We start from the raw sequence: 26,054 nt of genomic DNA on the forward strand, positions 1-26,054 counted from the left end.
ATTTCGCGTAGAGACACCAACCCAAGAGAGCAATTGCAGCAACCGCTCCTACTGCGACACCAGCTATTGCGCCAGTGCTCAGTCCCTTGTTATCTGATTGCGCGTCAGGTATCCCTCCAGCAGTAGCCGTCGCGCCCGCCACGCTGATCACACTGGTTGCGCTAATTGGGCTCGTTGACCTCGTCGAGGTTGTCGAGTTCGTCGAGCTAGTCAAGCTAGTTGAGGAAATACTGGAGAGTTTACTGGTGCTGGATGTGGAAGAAGAAGTCGTTGTTGTAGAGGACGATGTCGTTGATCCTGATTGGGATAAATCGTCTGTCGCACTAGCATCGACCTGTCGGCTGCCAACTATACCCTGTACAACCAGATCTGCTGGAACAGGGTTGTTGCCGCAAGCAAACCCTACGTAAGCACTGACTCCTTCGGTGAACTTGTACCGTGTACATATCGGAATTAGACTTGGACACTGAAGGCAACTTGATGCCGAGCATCTATTTGTGCCTGATACTAATCCTCCCTGACAAGATGTGTAGAACCGGCAGTTATTGGATGCATCGCAGCAGCCCTGGTAACCACCAGTAAATGTGCATATGGAAAAACTGCCTGCGCATGTCGGCGCAACAGCATTCGGATATTGTGATTGCAAATCTCCACACTCTTCCGCTCTTCTGCGTAGAAGTTTGAGTCGAGGGGTAGGTGTTATCACAGGAGAAGAGGGCGTCGTTGATGTGACAAAGGTTGTTGCTGATGCTGCTACCAAGACTTGAAAAGCCGCGAGGACAGTCCTACCATACATCTCCTTGGTCTTGGGCTATCACGTTGCAGCCAATGTTCGTGCTCAGCTGGCATGATATGTCTTTCTGCGACTATGCGAGATAAATTGTCTTAGCAAGTCCGCAGGGCGGCATAATATCCGCGAGAGCAAGACCACGACTTTGAGATGGACGGCTGAGCCTGTCTGCAAGCTAATGAAGCTCCATCACATTGCTGCTCGCTCTACTAAAGCAGTGTCTGTCCTCTCCAAGTGTCACCTAGCTCATCCTTAGCGCCGTCGTCTTTGCAAAAGTCGAGAGGCTTAGCACATGCTCGTCCTGCCATGATCGCGGACTGGGTTTGCAACTGCAGGGGAGCTTCGCATGATCGTAATGTGTCCAAATCACATCCTAACATGTTGTAAGCGAGCATCAGTTCCCAGCAGTAGCCTAAGGCACTTCTGCTCTAGCTTTATGGTTAGTGACCAATTTCCTGCTGCTCTAAGCATCTTCCTCGACGCCTTCGACCGCCAAGACTCCTGCGTCGCAACCTGATACCGCAATGTGGTCAGACTTTGGGGTCTTTGGAAAGCACAGAATTCTGTGTTGAAGATAGTGCTACCATCAATCTCGTGCATATCGTTGCATGGACCCTGGAGGGCATCATTCCTCTGACACTACTTCCGGCTTGTCTCGATTAATACTAGCCTGCTGTAAGGCGCTTTGGGTACCGATGCAGGCATGTCTGATCGAGCAAGATCGAGGCTTGCGTCCACCCTTGCCACCATAGGGCATTCTGGCCACTCGCAGCGAAGATCTTTCGTGAAGGTTTCATCGAGAGTATCAGCTAATGGCAGGCTAGTTTGCCTACGAGGTCGCGCTACAAGTCCGGCTCTTGTTGATATTATGGTCAAAGTCAATTTGCAACCACGATTTCCAACCACCCAGTACGTACCTGGTAGTGGCATGTTGTAAGACATTCCGACCATAGAGGACAATGCCTGACGGAGTGATACCAGCGACCATTGTTTTTCCAATATTCAATTTTGCACTACGAGCAGTCCAAACGAGTTACGAACTCGCATCAGTTCAGTCTGAAACTGAAAACCACCTCAAAACAATCTCGCAGGTTCTTCTCGATCTTTCAAGGGCAAGAGCTCTTCGAGATGCAGAACCTACGTCTCTCAGTGATGCGGATACCAGTCGGATCGACAATGTCATCAAGAACACAGAAGAGGCCTTGGCCGGTTTAGAATCTCTTGTGGAACGTGCTCGTGTAGATATGCAGCTTCACCAGAACAGTGTAGGAGCACGAGCACGGCTCATGTGGGTGATGAGAGATTCAAACAAGGTGAATGCTGCTCTAAGTCGACTGACAGTGGTGAGCCAGTCTTTGCATTCCGAAATTCTCGAGATGAGGCTTACAAGCCTGCCGTTTCGGAAGGAAGCCACAGATCGATCACTGCCAAAGTATTCCTATTCGCGAATGGACCATGAAACCTCGTCACTATCGAGTCTTCAGGAGACTACAAAGAGCCTAGCACAACGCAGAGAGTGGATGTCTCGTCGTTTTGCTTCGATCAGTTCCGAGTCCAGTCAGAGCGGGACCACGGCGGAGCAACGAGTATCATTCAATCCAACAGTCCCCTCTCAGGGAAGTACAGTGCTTGGCACGCCCGCACAAAGAGTAGCTGATTGGATACGAGATAATGAAACAGTTCTTCTGGAAGAAGCCCCGATATCGTCAGCTAGACCGCGCAATGACCTTATACCAGCCAAAGTTGTAGACGCTGAGGATAATGAGAGGGCCACGTTCCCATTAGGACTCAGTGAACTGGCCGTTGGACCCTATTTCCCACCAGCACCACAGCCACGCTCGTGCACACTCTCGACACCGAATATGCTTTTTGCAACGTCGAGCATAAACGATCGAGCGCGCGAGCCCGCAAGACAGAGAGGCCAATCGTCGTCGCCCACAGCTCCTAGCGCCACAAGAAGAGCACGAGCGAGACCTCTGCGAAGTTTTCCTGGTCCTACAGATTGTCAACCAACAGACGTTGACATACGGACTGTTTCGAGCGCAATGCATTTGACCACGCAAGTTCCCGGCCAGGCGCGATCACGTCTAATTACCTGGGATGAGCCTATGCAAGAAGAATCAGAGGGTATCAGCCATTCGCTGAATCACAGACATAGCGGCACGGTTGAGTCTCCACCTGCTTACGAGTCCGTTGCGAGACCCGTGATATCTGCAGGCACAAGAACAACTCGCAGGCGCACCCCCAGAGTTTACAACACGATCGAGCCAATTGCAGCTGTGATCGATGTACCTGCAGCTATAGCTGGAAGCATTAGTACCATAAACAATCGTGGCCGCCAATCAAGGAGTATGTGGGCACTTTCAGAACACGAGTCGGAAGCGATGAATATCGGTCACCGCAGAGACTGCTGATGAAGTTCTGTATTCGCTTCAAGCTGGCGTGAGTGTTAGGTGTGAACATCCTTGAATCGTCCAGATACATAGAAAAAGGCCGAAGACTTGTCAGCTATGAAAGATGCTTGAATGCCTTGGCGAGACGACTACGTAAATGACGCTTCGTGTGCCCATCTTCATGCCCTCTTGAGTTCCTTTCGACCATTTTGTGCTGTAAAACAGCTGTGTGACCTGTTATTCTGCGGTTCTCGTACAGTTCACTCGCGTCGTCTTCGTGTCCTGGCCCATTAGGTCGTATGGAATGCGCGTCTCCGACTGGCCGCCCACGCTCCGCATTCACAGGTGCTGACTGACGCACATCTAATCGACTGTTTGGTTGCTGGAGCTCCCGTGTATCAGGCTGTCGGGGAATGTGATGTGCTGTCGCGTTTCGGTCATTAGGGAAAGAAGCTCTTCTCGATTGGACATCCAAATCAGTATCGCTGGTCCGGCCTCTATGATCGCTGGAAGCGCTTATACTTCGGCGCCGACGAGATGAACTCGTTCTTCCCATTGGTAACTGTGTCGTGGAAAATTGCTGGATGGACGATGGAGGACAAGGAGCTGCTTTACGCCGTGTCTCTTTTGTGTGTAAAAAAGCTTCATGCGTGGTAATGGGTCCCGAAATCGAGTGAGGTACGACATGCTGCGTCACATCCGCAGCGTCTTTGTGTGGAACGTTCTGGTGGCCATATCCATAACCTTGGACGGCAGGTAACCTTGCACTGCTGTTGCTGAACTCCCGTGGCGTTGCTGGTAACTCAGAAAACATGTTCAACGGAGTGTAGTTGTGCAGAGGAGGAAGCTGTGGAGGCATACGATCTTGAGCTGAAGGCGTCAGCACTTCAGAACATCTCGTAATATCCAAATGTCCTGGAGAGCCTGAATCTAATTCATGAACATGTGGTTGAATCTGTGCCTCACGCGCTGTTCTACGTCCACGATCGCTTGTCTCTGCAATATACTCCCCTGAACCACGGTATACGCCGTCGACAGAAAGCGTCTGGTGTCTTTCCATCTGTCTGATTACGCTAGACTGCACAGAATGCTGGGCCTGACCCGGGTGCGAAAGATGGCTACCATATGAAACCAAGTCGCTGAAGGTTAGGTCGCTGTCCACCAGATCTTCGACGAAAGATGAGCGACAGGTCTTGATGTTGATCATTAACTGGCTACGTTCCAGTTCATTGGCCTCTTCATCGTTGATCTTGAGTAAACGAGGAGAAATTGCAATTTCAAAATCCGTGGTTGCGTTGGGTTTTACTTGCCAAGCAAATTGGAACGTGCATGGTTGGGAGAACAGAAGGACTCCCAATTGAGCAGTCCTTTCCAGAAGATTCTCGAGTGCAGGCTGTCTGTTGTCTTGAGCATAAAGTTTTTGTTCCCATGGCGAAAAGGTTATCTCGATGATTTCGATCAGCTCAGCCATGGTACCTCTCAAATGAGCTCGGTAATTCTCGTCCCTGTCGATGCCCTGTCTGAGATAGGCGAGCAGAGCTCTGTATGCCGAGAGTGCGGCAAACTGGTCTACCTATCGGGTCAGTAACGCTATGCTGATGAGGAGCATTGTATATACCTGGAACTTCCTCTCTTAGTGTTGATTTAGTGAGTGCGGATTCTAGTACAGTGAACTCGGGTGGCAAGAGCGATGGAAAGAACTCTTTCACATCGAACTCAATACTACTGAGTAGCAGATATACCAAACAGTGCTTTATCGCGATAGTCGGGTGAGCTATGAGAAATAATACGTCCGCAGCAGCATTACGTTCCGGTAGGTGTGGAAAGTGCATAGCTTGGAATCTATGGTGGTCGCCTATACTCTGTCTTGATCGATCCTCGTAAAAGTTGTCCACATACTGATCCGCGAGCGCGAACATCTGTTCCACATGCGTGATGATAGTTTGGTCGTCAGCTGGTTGCGGAAGATGTCTGACGAAGGACCAGAGCCCTGCGTGTCGTTTTTGTTGGCCATACGCATTTGAAGATCGAGTGCTGCGATCTACAGGCAGTGGTGGTAAGAATCGATCAGTCATTGTACTGGGAGATGCTGTCTGTCTCGATGTGCCAAGTGCTTTGTTAGAGGGTTGGGCATGGTTGGACGAATATCTGGAGACATCAATTCCTCCTTGGAGGGTACGAGTATGCACTGATGTAACAGGTTGGTGAGTGAACGAATTGCTGTTACAGGCGGCTCGATGGTCGTTGGGAAATGTCCTGGAGGGCACCTGGCTTCTTTGTGGGTATGAACGCGGCGGACTGCCACGACCATCCTGTACTTGGTCAATTGAATGATGGTGCGACATATTTGCCTTGAAAGCTCGATCTCAGTCGATGTTCAGAGCTCAAACCACAGTACAAACCGGTTAAACACGTGACAGTAATTACAAACGAAGATAACATGCTGGCATTCGAAGCAATCCACACTTGCCTAGAGGCTGAAAGGCAAGCAATGCAGCACAGTACAAACGGAGATTGAACACCAAGACCTTGACCAGGGCCAACGGTCACACGAACGCTAGTATTACGAATGCGGGTGACTGTGCCATTTTGAGCATTGTCGACGCTATTGGCTGCAGCATCTTGTGTCGCTACTGTCACAATCGATGGACAACAGTGAAGGCCCAACACGATGATGATAGCGGCAGGGGTGCTCCACACAAGAAACTTCTGGAGACGCCAAAAGCCCAAAAGAACTTCGGTCTGCCTTTGTGGAGACCAGCACCAGTCAACATCCCTGCACCTTTGCGTTGACTAAAGCAGCGACAGGAAATGGGCGCTGCGAGCTGGCAAGGATTGCCTCGCCTACGTTGTCTTGATAGTACATTGTCACGACTTCAGTGTCGCTGGGTTCTCATCCTTCTCCGACCTCATCATGGCCATTATCGATGGATGGAGGCCAAGCCTCATCGTTGGCATAGACTTTGGCATGACTTGTACGGCAGTCAGCTTCTCTCAAGAACCAGAATACCCAGGCCCTTGGCAAATACAGAAATGGCCCCGCCCTATTGGTACAAATCCAGGCCAGCTCGATAACAAGGTCACTACAGCAGTGGGCTATGATGGGAACAATGTTCTGGTCAATTGGGGCTTCGTTACAGGAGCAGATGGCACAGCTGTCACTCCCGAAAGAGAATTCAAGTTGTACATCGATCCTAGTTTCCCAGATGACCATCCAACCAGACCAAGTCATGCTGAAGCTATACAGTTCTATACCGACTACATGACATCGCTACGTCAGTATATTGAAGTCTTCTTCGCGAATACGATGTCTGACTTCCACCAGCGAAACGTCGAGTACCTGTTCAGCATCCCCACAACGTGGAAGAATCCAATGATTACCGCAAACCTCGGCCGGATCCTTAGTCTCGCTGGGTTCTCCAATGGCTACAATCGACGCCTCGAGATTTATCTCACTGAGGCTGAGGCTGCCGCCGTCAATGCTGCCAAGCAAACATTTCGAGTGGGTGATATCGTTATGGTAGCCGATGCTGGCGGTGCAACCACCGATATCAATACCCTGAAATTGCTTGAACGTTCAACTCGAAGCACAAAGTTAAAATCACTGACCAAGGCAGAAGGCATTAATGTGGGATCCACGCTCATCGACGAAGCTGTTAGGAGATCTATCGCGGTTCGTCTTCGAACACTAGGTGTCGCAGGTGATGATGGCGAGCTTCATTGGATTGCCGATGATATGATGCGGGAGAAACGTTTCGAAGGTATTAAATGTGGTTTCCTTGGTGAACCCTGGCAGGTCCAGCTTAGCAACATTTTCAACATTCCCTTGGACGTTGCCCCTCAAGTTAGGGACAGAAGAATCATCGTCACAGGCACTGAGTTGAAGGGCTTCTTCGATTCACAGATCGCGGTCATGGCAGCAAAAATTGATCAGCAGAGGCTTGAGCTTACACGAAACCAGCCCGGTTCAACTGTCGGATACCTCGTGCTCTCAGGTGGCCTGGGCTCATCAGCCTACGTCCAAAGACAATTGAGAGCTCGATATCCCGGTCTGCAGATCTTGTGCGCATCCGAACCACAACTAGCCGTCGCCAAAGGCTTGGTTATGGATAGAGTACAGAAGCTGAAAGAAGGTGTAGGCGTTTACACAGGCAAGTGTAGTCGAGTGTCCTATGGCGTTCTATGTCGCCAACCCTACGACAAGAAAATCCACAACGGCGAATTTGTTGAAGTCGATCCTCTCGACAAGCAGAGATGGGCGATTGAACAGATCGACTGGCTAATTCGGGAAGGAGAGGCTGTGCCAGAGACAGGTTTCACTCGCCGATACCAGATGAAGCTCCCCAAGAACCCTGAGAAGAAAAGTTTCGAGGCACAATTTGTCATGTCCGAGGCTCCATCTCACGATCTTCCGAGAAGTCTTAGGCGAGGCAATCTTACACGTCTGTGCAACGTCCGGGCGACATTCAGAGACAACGAACCTGTCTGTCATCCAGAAGAGAGGGCTGCTCTTTGGTCGCCAATCACACTTTATTGTCGACTTTAAACTCAGGACCATCGTCGAGACCACAAGACTCAAATTCGAAATCTGCTCTATAGACGGAGTGCGTTATAGTCAGAATAATGCGAGCGTCGAGGTCGAATGGCACGAAGCAGCTGCGCCTGTTGAGCAGCCATTGAGAAATCCACGGGAATTTTATCCAAAATACGGAAACTGAATTCATCGAACGAGATCTCGCTAATGTGATCCAACCACTTTACGCGTCCAGACAGGATTTTGTACCCCGATACGCCACCGATGTAACGTTTTGAAGAAAGCGTCGACATGAACGTCATATATTCGAAATAACAACTTCGCACGCTGTCCACTCACAAGCTTGGGGACGATTGACATGAAATCCACAACATACAACCATCTAGACATTTTAACATGACCGAAGCTATAGTCCAATCCTTCTGAAAAGATGAGGAGATCCTCGAGAAGATATTGGACTTGACCGCAAACGAAGGAACACGTAGTAGCCTCGCAGCATTAATTAAAGAGCAGCACGAACTTGATCTATACGTTTCGAGTCTGTGGACAGTCACTGAGAAGGATCGTGGGGCATCGATACGGACAAGGAGAGGCGTGTCAAGCGTCGAAAGACTGACCACCAGGGAACCTATGTTGATCCTAGGGAGGACTCCGAAAGTGCGATAGATCCGGCATTGCAGACAGAGCAGCCAAATAGTCCGCATTATGCCGCGAATCAGGTGACTGCTGTCATTAGAGAAGAGTCGGAGGACGATTATCCACGCACGAACGACCCAGCGGCTGGGGTAGTCTCTAAACCAGCGTCTAAACGTAAGTCCAGACGCTCTGGAGGACGCCAGTACCACCACGACCAAACAACCTCTCTCTACAGCTGAAGAGAAGAACCTCAAAAAATACCACCAGTCCCTCCTAGTAGGACGCGTCCATTGCGGCATACAATACGATAAAATCGACGACCAGAATCAACCCTGTCGGTATCATAGCAGACCCTCCACCTTCGACGAAGAAGGATGGGAAGATCATCCTCAGCCAGTCGAGCTCGTCGAAAACGATGTCTTTCGTCTCATCATTCCAGACGTTTTCGTATGGGATTGGTGTGATTCGAGGGACGCTGAAAGCATTACTTCCGCCCAGGCAGCTGACGGCATTGATGACGAAGGCAGGAGGGAATGTTGCAGAGGGCACCATACACATGTTGGGGAGACGACGCATTTTGCTGAATTGCAGATGCTGCGAGAGCTTAGGCCTCAGATACGCTATGTCTTGCAGGAGCAGGACTTAAATGGGTGTTCAAGAAATGGGTTTTTTTAGTAATTGAACAATTTGCATTGTGAGGACAGTGGTGTTGATGGTATCAACTGTCACACGCAGTCTGTCGACGTCAGGTTATTGGAGCGCATGGAAATAGTAGGATGGCCTGCCTATACGCGCGACCGACAGCCAGCATCCGTCAAAGCCGCTTCGACTTGGTGTATTAAGTGACGCTCCAGCATGCGGTCGATGTCGCAGTGTCCACTACAGTCCCACAGGCTATCAAACAATCAATTCAGGGATTCAGGCAGGTTAGAGACTCTGATGCTGACCTGATAACGGTTCCTGCCCTTATAGCGCAGGGATTTTTTCTGAAAGCGCTGTGGTTGACGACGATCTAGACCATGGACACTGCATAGACTGCACAGTTCGTTCCTCGAGGTGTCCAATCATTCTCTTACCGTTTCGATCCAGGCTCCATAATTCAGCAGACGTCGTTTTCCAATCTTTCTGGTTGCATCTCAATTTTTACCACGCTGTATATCCGCCGTCGATTACCATATGACTACCAGTCATGAAAGAGCTTGCATCACTCAACATGAACAACACAGCACCTTGATATTCGTCAGGCTCTGAGATCCTGTTCATCATGTTTGCATTTTCCCAGGTTGCCCGTAACTGCGGGTCGTCCGCGAAATTCTTAGCAACCATCTGCAGCATCAGTCAGCGACGGCGCATAACACGAATCCAGGATGATTGACTCACCGGAGTCATGATGTTACCAGGACACAAGACGTTAACTCTGATACCACGTTTCCTTGGCTCGCAGTCTTCAAACTCCTTCATATTACCCCACTCCATGGCCAAGCTGCGGCCCAATTGAATTACGGCGGCCTTGCTGGAATTGTATACCGAGCTTGTGAAGCCCTTGTTGGCGTTCAGACCGCTCATGCTTCCCACCAAGCACATCGAGCCCGGGGTTTTGTATTTCAGCATTTCTTTGGCGCATGCTACTGCTGACAGGTATACGCCTGTATAATTGACCGCTAACATCTGGGCAATATCAGCATACAGCGTACGTCGCGAGGGTCCAACGTCGAAACGCAAGCTCAGGAATTTTGCGCCTACCTCAGGTATCTTCTCTGGTGGGTAATCTAATGCTGGGACAACATTCTGAATGCCTGCTGCCGCAATCAAGCCGTCCATACGCTGGCGCTCGGCGGCTACCTCCGAAATAACCTGATTTAGGTTCGCAGCATCGGTGACATCGGCACGACGATAGTGCAGGGAGCCCTTCGATGATTGAGCCAACCTGTCTTGAGTATCGCGGAAGGCCTTGTTTGGCTCGTCGAGACGATCTAGACAGTAAACTGAGCAGCCGTTAGCTTGGTTGTGGACGACGGCGAGGGTAATGAATCAAAGCTCCTGGCTTACCATGCCCGCCGGCTCCAACTACTGCCTCAGCAAGCACCAGTCCTAAACCTTGGGCACCACCAGTAACGACGTAAGTACGATCATCGAGCTATTGAAGGAGCTGTAAGCAGGCATCACTCTCTAAGTACGTAATTTGCGACGTGTTGTAGGTGTATATGCAATACTTGCCTCAAACTTTCCGCCTCCTTGAGCCAACCCTTTCCCACCACGACTTCCAGTGTCTTCTTGAGCTAACGATATCGTCGTAGAAAACGTCTTTATCCTCCCTGGTAAGCTCGTATATTTGGAAACTCTTGATATGCAAGTAACTTTTGTGAAAGCTGGGGGAGCCAATAGGCGTGGTTGTCTGAGTGCGGAGAGTAAAGGTAAACGAGCCGAACAAGCTCTAATCGGCAAGGACATCCTGGTTGCAAAAGCGCATCAGAAAGTCAAGTCACGCTGCAGCAACACAAACACACACACAAGATTAAGCAGTATAGGTAAATGAATAAAAGAACATGAATGGTATGAACATGGCACAGAGATCGAGCTTGTGACGTGTGTGGCTCCTGCAGAACCACTGCTAGCACTGGAGAGGATGGACGACCTTGGTTCTGGGAGACCGTTATGGCTTGGCCCAAGCTGCAGTTGCAGTTCCGAGTAGTGTTTTGATGTGAATGGTTCGGAATAGCAACACCGAGATGTGGTGGAAGAGGACTGCTTCTATGTCCGATGGCTGGTATGCTTGGATTGGATCATTGCTTTGGTACTCCTTACTCGAGCTGGGGAAGTCATGCATCTGGTCGACCATGTTCGAGATCTCAACATTGGTTGTTTGTTCAATTTCAAGATGAGTACCGTCGCAACAAGCCATAGCACCATGGCTCACGCCATTCCTTAGAGGAACATTGTTGGTGCAGGACCAACTCACTTCGGGACAACAGGCAAGCACAGGATCACGAAGCACTGCAGCCTGCCGTGTTGGCTCTACGGATGTACGAGAAGGCCAAGTGCACTTTCCAGCCCAAAAAGAAAAAGAATGCTGCGTGGTGCTAAGTATATATTAGTAAAGAGTAAGCACCTCGAATTTGCATGTCAAGCAAGCTCACTGGACGAGTCATCAGTTTCATACTTTACGAGGGTACACTAGCACGAAATGCAGCAATAGCCGGTCGTCAGACAGGTAACAAGACCGAGCTGAAAACTCAACAAGATGTATTGAAACTGCCACATCTAGCAGTAACGTTGAAATGTGAATGTTATGTATCAAGCGCCGGCCCAAGAACGCTTTCATATGCTGCGAGATTGATGTATAGAAGGGTCAAATGTCTTCGTCGTGCCTGTCTTGAGAAAACTCTGCGTCTCTCAACCAGACATTCAATCGGAATCTGGATTCGTAATAAACAATCTCTGCCTCGTCATGGTAGATGTCCTCTCATCCACACTGCCTCTTCGTATCAGGTCGTCTTGCGCTTTCTGATCCATTGCATGCTGTTTCGAATTTGGCCCGGTCATTTCCTTTAGCTCACCAAACGATTCTTCGCTGTCTGAACGATCCAGCTGTTTCTGTGTAGGCTCGAAGTAGTTTTGTTGCGGTACATCTGCCACGGGCGTCTCACCAGCTTCGGGTATTCCTTCGTGCGCGGGTGAACCACCATCTGGTGGACTGACTCCTGCTCTGGGATAGCCACTGCGGTATTTGCTGTTGATACTGCTCTTGCCACTGCCTGTTCGTGCGTGAACCATGGAATTATCGCCTAGAACTCTTCCCTCTTGCTCTTCCTCACCTTGCATATCGAAAGCTAACAATCTTGTCGGTACGCCTGCACCTATCGTATTTGGCGCAGTATACTGTGGTGCTTTGGCGACACCACCGTGCCGTATCTTGCCGACCATACCACCGGAGCTTATTGTACTTGTTCGTTGCTGATTGCCTACCACTTCCAAGACCGCCCTCTGCTTCGCAGCTTTTTGTTGCGCAGCAAGTCTAGGATCTGTGGCTTGCGCACGATCGCACCACACCGTCGCTTTCTGTTTTCGCATCAAAGTGACATATGAGGTTGGGCTATTTGTCGCGACTGATCTTCCCGAAGTAGATCGACGCGGTATGCTTACGCTCGTAGTTGAGCCTGTTGTGCCTTGCCGTTGCATCACCGCGGACGATTTCGGTGAAGGTCGCGGAGATGTGGTTGATGAGGAATGCACAGGTCGTGGAGAGGTGGACGAAGTGGAGGTTGGAGGCACGTAAGAATGTCTTTTGTGGAAGTCGAGCTTGGTGGCAGAAGCGAATGGATTGACAGGCAAGGTAGACGATGAGACAGTGCGGGAATGACGATGTGTGTTTGTCGTGGCTAGCGGGACGACTTGCGCAACCGATCGAGTGTATTCGTGGTTTGCTGGTAATTCCACCGGCGGCTGAGGCAATGCTTTGGTTGGTGGACGACTGAGAGGTCCTTCCGACACAGCAAACATACGATCTGGCACTGCGTGGAAATTGGTGACAGTCAGAACACTCATTCTTGGGACTGATCGACGAAGATTTGTGGTTGACCGAATAGGCGATCGCAATGATTTAACGCTGCAGGCTCAGGTCTTTTGAGCCTTGGTAAACCTGTTGCAAGCGTGGGGCTGCAGCAGCGTCCAAGCTGAAAGTGGAGAGCTGATGGAGGGTCTTTCGTGCCGAACACCGCTAGAACAACGCTGGATTGCTGCTTAAATTGTAGTGTCTTGATTTCTCGGATTCACGCTACTGTAACGTCTGTCTAAGACAACGCTCGAAAACATCAACGAAGAGAGACAGTAAGACTTTCAAAAGTACCTGAGATCTTCCTGACGTCCAGGCCTCGTGAGAATGGATATGTTGGTGGGATGTCAAACGGACTTCCGACGTTCACATAAGCGAGTGCATGCTTGTTCCAGACAGAGCAAGGATTAATTAAAAGGGATTAAATCGAGTGCTCGTCACTCGATAAGCCTTGTTATTGCGTTCAAAAGAGGAAGTCTAGCTACTTGATTGAGCAGTACTTGCCTTGACTTCAGGAAGTTGCACTTCTACGATATTCTATTGTGCTCTCTGAACTGTTCCGGGAGTAATGGACGGACACCTGTTGGTTGTGACATGTGGTGGTCACTGAAGCTGGCCAAGAACACATGAAGAGTGTTGATGCTCCACACCCGCGCATTTTAGGCTCGACGAGTTGACGGTATTAGCACGCAAAACACTTGACTGAGCCGAGCTGAAGGTGAATTTTAATGAAACATACGTGTCAGGTACCATCACGAGCTTTCGTACCAGACGACAAATCTGGATTGGTGTCAATGGCCATCCAGCACATGTTCTCCCAAGATTCTTTCTCATTCGCTCTAGGCAATCAGAAGCGTGTGAAAACAGTCTTTGCCGCCTGCAGTTTCTCCCAAGTCGACATTGGGCTTCCACTGGGTACGCTTCGAGCCGCTAAGGAAAATGTCTCGAGAATTCCGCAACAGATAGATGCTCTTTCTGACCCGTCGTTATCTAATCCCGAGACTATCTTTCTGAAGTGATGACTTGCTAAACGAATATTCACTCGACTACCACTGAAAATAAGCCGGGTCTTTTTTCCAGGACGTCCTCGCTGGTGTAGTTTGGGCACTCCGTTGATCTGCAATTTTGCCAGTGATTCCAACTTTACAAGTTTGTGCAGGTATTGCAGCTTCATCATAATGATATTCGTCTGAACCCCCACCGGAGGTACCACAGTACAATATAATTTTTTTTTGGTAAGGCATTAGCGAGGTAGTGATCACTTTTCAGTATGGATCTTAATCCGGATAAGGTCAGTAGCCGTCTCGATACGCGTACAGTAGGACAGCGTCAAATGCTGTGCTCACACTTGTCTCCATCATTCGGTAATCCGGACGTGTGACATAACCTGGTGCAATCGATCTTTCGATGTAAATAGCGACCATGATCTCGAAAGGGAGTCAAAGACCCACAGAGTAGGAGCGAGTGAACTACGCTTGGCACATTGCTCGCATCGTGTCAGAACTGTTTCATTGCCATGTTGCATTCATCCCACCTTCAGCCGAAGATATTTTTATGATTCCATCAAAACCAATGTTCATTGCGACGTTCTCGGCGCCTGCAGCATACCATACAATCTTCCCCAAGCTCTGTATATATGGCTATTTCCTGGACTTCTCTTATTGGCACTTGAATCATCTTGTGTCGGAAGTCATTCATGCCAAGCCGTTCGCAAAAATTTTGGCAGTCTTGTATCCAGATTCAAGATACGTAAGCACCTTAAGTTTCGGAGCAAGCGGGATTCCTTGCATTCTACAATCAATGCCGTTCTTGGTGTGACACAACTTGTGCGGTATTTTTCTTCTTCTTCACTTCGCGGGCTTTGACCTTGAATTTCGTCTAGGATGGAAATGCTCAACCCTATGACACTGACCAATCAGGGTCAAGATTGTTACTGTCATCCAAAGATGTCATCTGTGCTCCTGTTAGACAGTTTGCCCTCCTCGCATCACCCAATAATTCTCCACTTTTCTCGTACATGACCCGAATTGTACACGGTCCAAGTCGTACATAGTTACTAAAAAGCTTGTCTCTCTATGCGAGGCGCTTATCATCCACATGCCTAAGGAACGCCAGACTTGTACAGAATGTTCCATGCGAAGACAGAAATGCGACAGGAATACTCCATGTAGTCGTTGCTTGAAGCGTGGTGAGCCAGAAAAGTGTACTAGGGAATGGCCAGATGGAGGTTATGACCCCAAAAAGCATCGAACCTATCCTCGACCAGGCAAGCGCAATATACAGTCTCCAGCGACCTCTCATGACCATGAAGAAGATCATGCCAGTCCAGGTTCAAGTCCTGCCGCGGCGGGTATGTCCACTCAGACACCTCAGCTGAGAACAAGTACCTCGATGTCGACGCCAACATTCACACAGGACTTTCCAGGCACCGCATCATCAGAGACAAACAAACTCGGTCAGTCGAAAGCGCCCGTACCAGAGAGCCGCGCCTGGGGTCGAGGTAGTCTAGCCGACTATCAGGTTCAATCTTTTGACCTGCTAAAGGAACCTTTCAAGAACAATTCCCAAACACAATATCCAGACCAGGAGTATTCCAATGGCTTCGGCACTACCAATGTGCAGCAGGTGTCGTTCCTGCAGCTGTTATTGCCTAGAAGAGAACAAATCTTTCATATAGTAGACTATCATATCCATATAGTCCTGTGGTACCATGCTTGCTTTCACGGTGAAACCTTCCGGAACGAACTGCAGACGCTCTACTTGCACCCAAACGGACTCCAAATCCAAAACACAGACCTTAGATGGTCAGCTCTTCTATTCGCGATCATGTCTTCCAGCATGGCTTGTGCTAACGATCGTGTAGCTGCTTCATGGGGATTCCAGCGATCGGAGAGGCACAAATTAATGCGACAATGGTACAAAGCTTCTTTGACATGCTTGAATCTGGCCGACTATATGTGGAGGCATCACATCAATTCAATATCTGCCATATGTGTTCTAACAATGTCTGGCCACATCCTGGGCTTCAGTAATACCCAATCCACTCTACACGGAGCCGGACTGAAGATTGCACAAGGGCTAGGACTGCAAAGACTTGGATCTGAAGTGGACGAGGTCATAACAAACGATCGCGATTTGACACCAGCAAGAAGAGAGAAAATAGTACGCAGGGAAGTCGGTCGACGTGTCTGGGGTCAACTCTGTAACCAAGACTGGTTCTCAATACCGTTCAGCGAGATGTATACGATACAGCGCTCACACTTTTCGACCTCAAGGCCTCAGCATATTGACGACCATACATTACTTCCTATACCTGCTCACGAACCATCGTCGACCTCTTTCGCACGATGCCTCAACGACATCGCAGCCATCATGCCACAGACGTTGGATGCAATCACGAACGCAAGCACATTGTACACAAAGTATGAGCAAGTTTTACATTACGATGCGAAGATGAGGGCGCTCGGTAGTGAAGGCACTCCCTCCTTTCTGCTGGCAACAGAGCCGATAAGAGCTGAATGGCCTCATTGGATACCGTGGGCTCGTCGAAGTTTGAAACTTTGTCTCGCCCACAAGACTATCATGATCCATAGAAGCTTTCTCGGCAAGTCCCTGACCGATGTTACGTTCGACCACACACGGAGGACTTGTATGGAAGCATCAAGAACAATAGTGAGAGAAGCAAGTGTGCAAGACGATTACAATGGACCAAGACTGTGGATTGACCAAGCATTTATGGTGGCTGCCGGCATTACGCTCTCGCTCGATACATTCCACCGAAAACCAAAAGCTCCCGAGATAAGCGAAAACCGCAAGTACGTTGAGGAAGCAATCAATATGCTTAGCAAGTTCGACCACAGCATGATCGCTGTTCGTGGTGTGCGCCTGCTCACATCCCTACTCGCTGAACAAGCCAGACTATGCGCTGAGAGGTCAATAGACAGTTACAAGAAGAGAACACGCGATGACGAGACCAACGTGGATCCTCAAACTCCAGGATCAACCTTCAATTTCATTCAGGGTGGTGCCGATGGCGGCAGTTTCACAAATGCTCTCAAGCGACAAAAATTTGATGTGCCTAAATTCCTCGAGAACTTCGTTGGTCAATCCAGGCAAAATCCAGGCTTTGAAATGGGTCACGGTGTTGACACAGTGGTACCAGCTAGTCTCAAAGATGATGGAGATATGGTTTTAGGAAATGGCAAGCTAGGAAATGTTCTTATGCAGGCACCTCCAGTGCAAGACAGGCTGCCACCTCTCAGCTCTGTGACTAGTCCTATGAACACTATTGACGGCGCCACGGATACCAGTGGTCTGCCGGTCGAGTACGACTATGAAGCTTTCGAGCAGATATTTCCACCTCATGCTGGTATAAGCAACACGTTTTTGTTCGAGGACTTATTGAACTTCGAATTATGACTACCTGAGCAAGAAGATCACACAACTAGCAACAATATCATCGAAGGCGATGCAGGGGCTGTGTCCGAGAAGATTAACAATTCAGATCAGCAAATCGCTGATGGTACCTCTCACACTAGCTCCGGCATCTTACCAGGATTTATTGCAGAAGTGAAGCAGTCAGCTATGCCTACGAGCGAAGTACCACCAAGCGTTAACAAAGTGCTAAATCAGCTCTTTGTGGGATCTGGGGCGTCTGTTGGCCCTACGTCTCCATCCACTATGTCGACACTTCTGCCACTTCCAACACAAAAGGAGACACCAGCCACAAGCCGCATGCGCAAACATTTCTTACCAGCTTTCATGAAGTTAAAACAACCTTCTATACCCGGACTCTGGACCGCTTGGGATCCTGTCGAAGGTCCACAGAAGGATGCTGAGAGTGGAGATTGGCCTCAATTCCAGCCGAACTTAATTGAGTCAGTCTCACAGAAGGACAACATCAGTCAAATTAGTGAGCCAAAGTGCTTCCACAAAGCCCAATTGGTCTCACACGGGCAACAGCACGACGAAAATCCGGCGTCAATCACGAACAAGACTCAGAATATCAGGTCAGGGAAGGACCTTGCCATTTCTGATCTGTTCGCTGCCAATGACGAAGGTAACAACGAACCCTACGACCCAGCTCCGAAATCGTCTCCGCTAGAAAGAAATTCAGCTAGGTCACTATTTAAAAAATAATGCGAAACTAAGCCGTTCGCTACACATCGACGGAGCCTCAACCCAACGATGTTGACCCTGACACTAATTGCCACGAGGTTGTGGAGCTCAAACGTCTTATCTGCCAAGCACATCTCAAGCAAGACAATGGGCCGGTCTGGCGCTGCCACTGCACCTCCCATTAGTTGTGATGAGACAGAAGATTACTCTGTTAGTGTATTGAGAGGACTAGACTCGAATTATGAACAGACTGGGGAATAACATGGTAGAAGGAGAACAATAATTCTGGGAGATCTGAGCGAGATGTAACCACAGTGAAAGATCGTGAATGCAAGGAGAATAATGCTACGGGAGCTATTCATAGGTCTTTCAAATTGTCTAGCAGAAAGACGTTCTGATAGCAATTCATACTATGCCTTCATGTACTATACAGGAGTGGAGGCGCATGGTGCTCAGGTATTGATAAGTGTACTATGGACTTACAATCATCACATCTGTACGACTTGTGTTCACAATGGTGGTAATCCAAGTGTTTATTTTGCGAAAATTGCAAATATGGCAGAATCCCCTTGCCGATAGGCATCTCAATTACTCGGTATCCATCTTCTGTGGTATTTGATACGACAGTCAGCTTGTGGTCTGCAGATCAAGCCCCGATTACATCGCATGAAGTTCTCTTGCCTCTTCTGTATTTGCTGTGCGCGCGTCTTGCACCCCCCCTCTTACCATGGACGAATTGAATTCACTGTAGCGCGAAGCAGGCGGCTTCAGACCGTCCATCAATGGAAACCACCTACCTCGAGTACTGACCCGTAGTGTCATCCTCTCCAGATTGCACGATCTATTGCAACGTCGCGCAGAGGCATCCAATGATACTTAACGAACTAAGCACATTTGATAGCGCAAAGCTGGTGTGTAGAGTGAAGACCAGTCAGCTAGCACACTCGAGCTGGTCGCGCGCATACCGTATACGCAGCTAAGCAAGTTACAGCTGGAAGAGTTTCGTAGTGGTGTGTGTGCAGATCAACTCATCAGTTGAGGCGAAGGGTTACAATTTTCTCTTGCCATACCGTTGCATGGTCAACCCTTGTTGTGTTTGTATGTGAGTTATTGAGGCGTGTAATATCTGTCACTTCATCCTTCCACACCCGTCTTCTTCAAGAATGCGCCTTTTGCCATCATCGTGTTGAGAACAGCACAGTTGAAGGCTGCTTCACCTGGTGGGACCACGACCGCGATGTAGGTATTCTCTGTAAACCTCGCCAGGAAGGCGTTGAAACTCGGTGTCTGCACTTTGTAGAGGACGAAGCCAGCGGCAGAGACAGAGGATGAAGATGGCCCCTTGGTGGACTTTGCGACTGTATGCTTATAGCTCTTCATTATGTTCGATATTCTTTCGTGCCTGTCCGGATTGGGGTTCGCAGTTTCTTCTGAGGTACCCTTTGGCGCTGTCGTGTCGACACTCGTCACTGTGAGGAACGTACTTCGCTCGAATAGAACAATCTCTTCTGCGCTGATTTGTTCAGCGAAGGCTCTCAAGAAGCGCTCAATGATGCTCAGGTTTGGGATCATCTTGTGTACAATACCTGCCCATGCCTTGTATAGTGTTTGGTCCCAAATACTGCTAGCAAATGTTTCTACACTCATACTGTCTGACTGGGTAAGAATCATCCGACATCTTTCTTCGTAGATGCGCTCGCGGTGTTCAGCTTGTACCAGATCCATCTTGTGCACGAGGCAGAAGACCATAGCACTTGGGGAGAACTGTTTCAGGGCGGAAATAACTGCCGAATAGGTATCGAGGTCACGATCAACTTCGCGCGATTCAATATCGAAAACATAAATCAGGACCTGTGCATTCGTGAAGACGTTCTCGCGCTGGGAGTTGAGGTAAGAGTCCATGAAGGCATCTTGACTAGGCATGAGCATTAGTACCAAGATAAACATATAGGTACACATGCTGTACCTTACCCTCCACAATCCCACAAATTCAAGGTCAAATTGCCCATAAAACGAGCATGGCTGTGCTCAACGTCGATGGTCGCGCCTAGTCTGCGGACGTCCTTCGCAACATAGTTACTAAATATGATGGAGCGCATGGAAGATTTGCCCGAGCCAGACTTTCCCATAAGAAGCACTTTCTTCTTTCGCTTTCGAGCGTCCATGTTGGCCGACTTCAGCAGATATGATTGAGCAATAGAACAAGTTCAATGGTGAGACGAATTGTGAAAATGAGCTCATGGTACATTCATGCCTCAGGCTCACTCACGGTCGCGCTTCCCCCGCACCGAGGTGCTTATCGACGCGTTTGACGCCTTGCCCAAACAGGCACGGCCGTCATCGACTCGGGCCCTTCCAAACGCTGCAGGCGCCAACGTCCTCGTACCACAGTACTTCGACTGAATTCCAGCTGAATCGTTGTGTCGCTGCTATATCAATTCTCACGCTCTGAATCATACTGTATTCGCTAATGACATCGCACTAGCAGTAGATCAGGATTACCAGGCACTTATCGTGGTAATAAGCGAATCACTTCAACGTATTCGAGATACCATCTTCACAATGAGCGAAAGAGACGAGCAGAAGCCTACTAGGGAGCAGGACAAATATGTACCGCCACCTATGGACCCATATGCTCGATATCAAACACCCTACGATCGTCGTCCTACCGATGACAAAAATCCATTCATCGAATTCCGCCGCTTTGCCGATAAGCAGTTGTCCTCATTGTTCGATGGCTGGGAAAGCTTTCCCAGCTTGCCAAAGATGTTCGGCATCTCGGATGAGATGCAGAAGATGAGGGAACATACTGACAAGATGAGAAACGACATACAAAAGCATATAGAGCAAGTCATGGAGGAGAGGCAACACATCATGGACGATTGGAGCACGAACGATCAGGTTGACAAAGTAAGAGAAGTTATGCAAAAGCACTTGAGAGAACTCAAAGAAGAGAGACAACGCATGCTGGAAGATCTTTGGAGTAGCAGGCGAGAAGAGTCGCAAAGGGCTGCACCGGTAGCATCGTCTGATGAGCAGGACCTTCCGAAAGGATGGCTAGCGGCTATTAGCAGAGATGGCAAGACCTACTATATCGAGCAAGCCAGTGGCAAGGCCACTCTAGAGCCTCCTACAAAATCTGTACTTCCTATCGCTTCGGAACTGAAAACATCAGAAGACAACATAGATACCACATCACAAAGCGGTATGCGTAGACCACAGGATGTTTTCCCTGTCGTAGAGGACAAGAACCCTGAGCGTGCTGACACGATCGATGATCAGGCTGCAAGTTGGGAACGTGGACTGCGTGACTGCCCTGGGCTCAAAGATTACACTAATTCAGCCATGCATCAGGAAATGGATGACGAGTTTTATGAACATGAGTCGAATGATCGTAGTGCTATTGGGGATAGGCAAGCGCAATGGAGACGAGGTTTTAGGAATTGCCCTGAGCTCAAGAAGCACAATGACGGCACTGAGTTGGCCATGTACGAAAATCTGCGCGCGCAGCAGAATAACGACTACTATCATTCCGATGAACACTGGGAAGAGGTTTGGCAACGGGGGTTTGAGAACTGTCCAGACCTCAAGACTAACGGTGAGGAGAAGCGCTCCCTCATCGAAGCAGCCCTGGGTAGACGTGACGAGCATGATGCAATCGTTACATTGCCCGCGAGCACCAAAGGGAAAATGGGTCGATGGTCGTGGCTGCCATCTGTTGGGTTTGATGGCTTACAGATGCAGCGCGCCAGTGGATATCCTGCCCTACCAGAGTCATCTCAAATTGAACGTCGAGCACACATCGAGAACGCGAATAGCCCCGATTATGACAACGAACGTCTCACAGAAAGGAAAGAGCCTACATCGGAAGATTTGGACGACGTGGCACGCCTAGCATTGAAAAGAGCTATCGATGTACTTCGCAACGCAGATATGGTATCGAGGTTGCTGCAGTTCACTGACGCTGAGACTCTAGATGACGAGCCAGAGCTTTCTTCCCACAGTCTGATCGATCCGACGTTGCTTGCTCTGTTTGTTCAGAACGGGTTAGATAAGCACTTGATGGACATTGACGAAGACGTCGACGAGGAACATCCTGTGGATCAGCAGGCAGCAACGTCGTCTGAAAGAGATTCTGAAACAATCCCTCGTTCCATACAAGCCTCGAAACAGCTTCAGCCAGAACAGATCATGCCTTCTATCGTCTCAACCATGACAACCACAGAGACGAGAACACTGCCCGATGGCTCAGTAGAAACGAAACGTGTTTTGAAGAGACGATTCGCGAATGGAAAGGAAGAAATGGAAGAATCACATGATATATCCCAGCCCACGAAGAATGCAAAGAACCTTGAGAGCAAGAAGAGACTGCCGCATAACTTCGTGGCACAAGGATCGGACGACCCACAGCAGAGGAAGCCAGGCTGGTTCTGGAACTGAGGCGAGTAAACAAATAAGTAAGATGTGGTCAAAACAGACTTTAGGGCAGGACGACAAGGAAGTTACAGATGATATGGATGATATTTATGAATGACCGGTAACTCATCTCAATTCTTCAAATGAAACACACCAGGAAGACAATATTATTCATGCTACAGCTGAAACCTCCAGACACTTTACAGAGTTCGAAAGTTCCCAGCCTCATCCATTGAAAGTCACTTCGCTTTGTGATGGTCTGTCATTATGTCGTCGCTTTAGTGACAGGATGTCTCCACCAGTGTTCTATAGAATGGACTTCTAACCCTGCATGCTTGATTTAGCAACAATACAGCTTCTTTAGTCCCTTTTTTGCCCTTGATGTCTGACAGTCCATCACCACGAAAGCAGTTGCGCCTGTTCACCAAAGGGAAGGGAAAGGTAGATTCACTGTTTCGACGTAGAAGGAATGGCAATAAGCAAGACGATAAAGACTCCGACTTTGAAGACGATCAGCCTATACTGTCAAGGATCAACGAGCCGTCTGAGCCGCCTCAGTCAACAAGCCTACGGAAGCTCAACCTGAAAGCGAACGCAAAGCAGGGTAGCAATGACATACAGAGTCCTGGCTTAAGCAAGAAACTGGCAGACGGCAATCAGGAAGATGCTGGACACAATGAAGGAACGAACATGGAAATTGAGGATCAGCCACAGAGAACGAACCAGAATGAAGAGCAAGCGACCAAGGCCCGCAAAAGGCAGGGCATGATTGGGGTTGAAGGCATTGTTCCGACGTTCAACACCAATAACGTGATCTCTGGTGGTCGTTTGATTGCGAAGCAGCCTGGTCCAGACATGCAAGCTCAGCCTTTCACCTTCGGTACACAAAGCAGAAGTCTGGACACAGTCACAGCAGCTTCTCAACTCAATTTTTCACCACAAACTTCCTCCTTCAATGCCAGTATCGAATCACACGCGCCCTTAGCGGTCCCTTTAGAGGCAGAGCAGCCCAAGCCTGGTGCACAGGGTGTTACCGTCAAGCAGTTCCTGGTCTCAGAAGAGCAGCCAACACAGGAGATATTGACATCAGCAACACAGAACACCAATCCCCGGACTAATTCGCTGCCGCCTGGTCTCAAACCTCGACGATCAAAAGGGGCAGACCCTTTAGCTCATCTTAAGCTCGACGCTCAACCAGCTGCCGATCCTCCTCGACTTGACCAACCCTCCGATATACATAGAGTGCTGGACTACATTTCCCCACAAATTCCATTGCCTGAACCGGGAGATCAGGTCTACCGATACAACCACTACAAGAAGCAGATTCCTCAGTACGTCTTTAACAATACTCTTCCAGATGCCTGGGAGGCCACCGCTTTTGCGCAAGATGTTATTGGTGACACAGAAATTCGACTGACTAAAGATGGGGATGTGCCGGCTTTGGAAAGTGCTCCTCGCGAACGAGTTCCTCTTGGCGCAAGGGAAACACCTGTCGACGTAGATCCAAGTGGACAGTCCGATGATCCAATCAAAACCAAGGCTTCGTCCTTGCAAGGTCTTCCATACCACGCTCGCGTAGCTGCTAAACGCAAGGTGCTTCGTAATAAGATCGTCAAGGAACTGGACGACCCTTCTACGCCCGATCACCTTCATACAGCACCATTCTATATGGTTCCAACCACCACTCTCAAACGCAAACGTCCTACGAATCCTCTTGAGCTTCCACCACCGGACTATATCTTCCAATCTACCAAGTCACCAGATTTCAACATTTTCACGAATGGCTTCCTACTCTACCCCGAGCTCTGCCTCCTCCTGGCGGCGCAGATGCAGGTGAAGACACTGATCAACCTGTACAGCATCAGCAAAGACTTCCACGTCATTCTCAACCAGCGCTCCTTGACTGTGATCCTCAATCAAGCTACGCTGAAAGCACCAGCCGCAGCACGTTGCTATCCCTGGCGATGTTTCGACGATCTGTCTCAACCTGATCCAGCCTTTCACGCAGGCACAAAGTCGCTAGCGCACCATATGAACGCCAAATCAAGCAGTGGTGGTGGTGTAGTCATCAATATCCCTACACCTCCTCCTCCACCCTCTCCACGACCCGTATCTCCAAAGACAGGTCTTTCAATTCCCTATCCCAAACGTCCATCCCTCTCACCCGCAACCCGCCGGGTCCCAACCTTCCGCTGGCTCCAGATGGCCATCCACCGCGAAAAAGTCATTCACGCCCTATACCAAGCCTTCGCCATGCGCGGTATCCCGCTCCCTGGTGATCCAAACTCCCTGCATCAAGGCGACTTCGCTCTCTCCTTACACAAACTCTGGTTCTTGATGGATATCCCAGACAACACACGCCGAATCATTTACACCCGCACCACGAGTTTGATGGCAGATGTGGACTTAGGTAACATGCTGACATTCGTCGTCAAGCTCGACATGGCATGTAATGACCCTGTAGCGGGGGAGAAACGCGACGGAATGCGAAAGTTAATGCTCAGCGCTATTGATGGGTTCGATACGATTCTCAAAGTTGTCAGACGAGAGATGTGGACGGATGAACTTGACGTGCTGAGGGCGTGGACGAGGTTTGGCTTTCAACTTGACCGGGAGCAAGGACCTCGACGGGCGGGATGGGCGCCACTGCGTCTGAGTGATGAAGAGCACACGGCGAGTAAGACTGTGTTTGGGATTAAGAAGGAAGAGGTGGGGCTGCTGAAGAGGGAGTTCTGGGGGAAGTTAGAGGTTGATCCTGTGAGTGGACGGAGGAGAGGTGCGGTTAATGGTGTTGGGACGGTGAAGGAGATGGGGCGTATGCCTCAATATCTTATGCGGCCTGATCAGATCTTGCTGAGGGAAGTGGTGAGGCGGGAGATGACGTTTCAGCAAGGATTTCTGAGAGCACTGATCACGGGATATGTGGATGAAGAGACGCTCGAAGCTGTTCCACCACGAGATCTGAATGGAGGTAGGAGTGGTGTATTGGAGCTGGAAGGGGAGTATGATGTGGATGATGCTGTTGCTGGACTGCAGGCATTGGACATTGAGGAAGGTGGTGATCCGTTACTGGACCTGGGTGATACCTGGCAAGGAAGTCCTTGGACGGTTGAGCATATGGACATAGGGTTTGAGACGGCTCAGGCACGGATCGAGCAGGATGAAGCGTTGCAGACTTGGATGGCTGCGTGGCGGAGCGAGGTGGATGAGGAAAAGCGGCGAAGGCAGTATACTGGTTTTCGGGTTGTGGATTAAGGGCCGGAAGTCATGCGTTTTGCGATAGGCATTGGACCATATTTCATCGCAGGCTGCATATTATCTCGTCAAGTGATTCTGATCTAAATTCATAGTGTCGGTGTCATATCTACCTTGTCTCATGTTGCGCGAAAGAATTCCTAATAAATGTGACCAGAATAAAATGTTAAAATTGCACGTCTCGTCCACTCTCCGTCTCTCGATCACGCCGCGACAATCTCTACCCAAATCATAGCCAAACGGGTCACAAATTATAGTCTTGCCTACCTCCAAAGACAACTACAGATAGATCTACACGTGCAGACAATGCCTAGAGCAATACTGCAGATGTGATAAAAAAGCCTCTACCTGCTTTGAGAA

At 49.3% G+C, this 26,054-nt stretch overlaps 9 protein-coding genes across 9 annotated transcripts; 4 read left to right on the forward strand and 5 right to left on the reverse strand.

The window, feature by feature from the left end:
- Positions 1 to 3,362: 3,362 nt before the first annotated feature.
- LTR64_005067 (uncharacterized protein) lies at positions 3,363 to 4,654 on the reverse strand (the record flags this gene model as incomplete). Its single annotated transcript, XM_064899409.1, has 2 exons — positions 3,363 to 3,397; positions 3,448 to 4,654. 2 exons carry the CDS (start codon positions 4,652 to 4,654, stop codon positions 3,363 to 3,365), a joined length of 1,242 nt encoding a protein of 413 aa, XP_064755366.1.
- A 1,443-nt stretch (positions 4,655 to 6,097) lies between these two features.
- LTR64_005068 (uncharacterized protein) lies at positions 6,098 to 7,729 on the forward strand (the record flags this gene model as incomplete). Its single annotated transcript, XM_064899410.1, has 1 exon — positions 6,098 to 7,729. One exon carries the CDS (start codon positions 6,098 to 6,100, stop codon positions 7,727 to 7,729), a length of 1,632 nt encoding a protein of 543 aa, XP_064755367.1.
- Positions 7,730 to 8,626: 897 nt separating this feature from the next.
- On the reverse strand, positions 8,627 to 8,929 carry LTR64_005069 (uncharacterized protein; the record flags this gene model as incomplete). The annotated part of the gene is made up of 1 exon (XM_064899411.1): positions 8,627 to 8,929. One exon carries the CDS (start codon positions 8,927 to 8,929, stop codon positions 8,627 to 8,629), a length of 303 nt encoding a protein of 100 aa, XP_064755368.1.
- A 567-nt stretch (positions 8,930 to 9,496) lies between these two features.
- On the reverse strand, positions 9,497 to 10,174 carry LTR64_005070 (uncharacterized protein; the record flags this gene model as incomplete). Its single annotated transcript, XM_064899412.1, has 2 exons — positions 9,497 to 9,679; positions 9,734 to 10,174. The coding sequence occupies 2 exons, from the start codon at positions 10,172 to 10,174 to the stop codon at positions 9,497 to 9,499; spliced, it is 624 nt and encodes a 207-aa protein (XP_064755369.1).
- Positions 10,175 to 11,758: 1,584 nt separating this feature from the next.
- LTR64_005071 (uncharacterized protein) lies at positions 11,759 to 12,898 on the reverse strand (the record flags this gene model as incomplete). The annotated part of the gene is made up of 2 exons (XM_064899413.1): positions 11,759 to 12,412; positions 12,497 to 12,898. The coding sequence occupies 2 exons, from the start codon at positions 12,896 to 12,898 to the stop codon at positions 11,759 to 11,761; spliced, it is 1,056 nt and encodes a 351-aa protein (XP_064755370.1).
- Positions 12,899 to 15,038: 2,140 nt separating this feature from the next.
- On the forward strand, positions 15,039 to 18,044 carry LTR64_005072 (uncharacterized protein; the record flags this gene model as incomplete). The annotated part of the gene is made up of 2 exons (XM_064899414.1): positions 15,039 to 17,274; positions 17,338 to 18,044. 2 exons carry the CDS (start codon positions 15,039 to 15,041, stop codon positions 18,042 to 18,044), a joined length of 2,943 nt encoding a protein of 980 aa, XP_064755371.1.
- A 1,113-nt stretch (positions 18,045 to 19,157) lies between these two features.
- GTR1 (GTP-binding protein gtr1) lies at positions 19,158 to 20,188 on the reverse strand (the record flags this gene model as incomplete). The annotated part of the gene is made up of 2 exons (XM_064899415.1): positions 19,158 to 19,938; positions 19,995 to 20,188. The coding sequence occupies 2 exons, from the start codon at positions 20,186 to 20,188 to the stop codon at positions 19,158 to 19,160; spliced, it is 975 nt and encodes a 324-aa protein (XP_064755372.1).
- Positions 20,189 to 20,585: 397 nt separating this feature from the next.
- Positions 20,586 to 22,463, forward strand: LTR64_005074 (uncharacterized protein; the record flags this gene model as incomplete). Its single annotated transcript, XM_064899416.1, has 1 exon — positions 20,586 to 22,463. One exon carries the CDS (start codon positions 20,586 to 20,588, stop codon positions 22,461 to 22,463), a length of 1,878 nt encoding a protein of 625 aa, XP_064755373.1.
- A 357-nt stretch (positions 22,464 to 22,820) lies between these two features.
- On the forward strand, positions 22,821 to 25,694 carry LTR64_005075 (uncharacterized protein; the record flags this gene model as incomplete). Its single annotated transcript, XM_064899417.1, has 1 exon — positions 22,821 to 25,694. The coding sequence occupies one exon, from the start codon at positions 22,821 to 22,823 to the stop codon at positions 25,692 to 25,694; it is 2,874 nt and encodes a 957-aa protein (XP_064755374.1).
- Positions 25,695 to 26,054: the final 360 nt, after the last annotated feature.

The sequence above is a fragment of the Lithohypha guttulata genome (genome assembly GCF_036872675.1).
Source record: "Lithohypha guttulata strain CCFEE 5908 chromosome Unknown scaffold_3, whole genome shotgun sequence".
Lineage (NCBI taxonomy): Eukaryota > Fungi > Ascomycota > Eurotiomycetes > Chaetothyriales > Trichomeriaceae > Lithohypha > Lithohypha guttulata.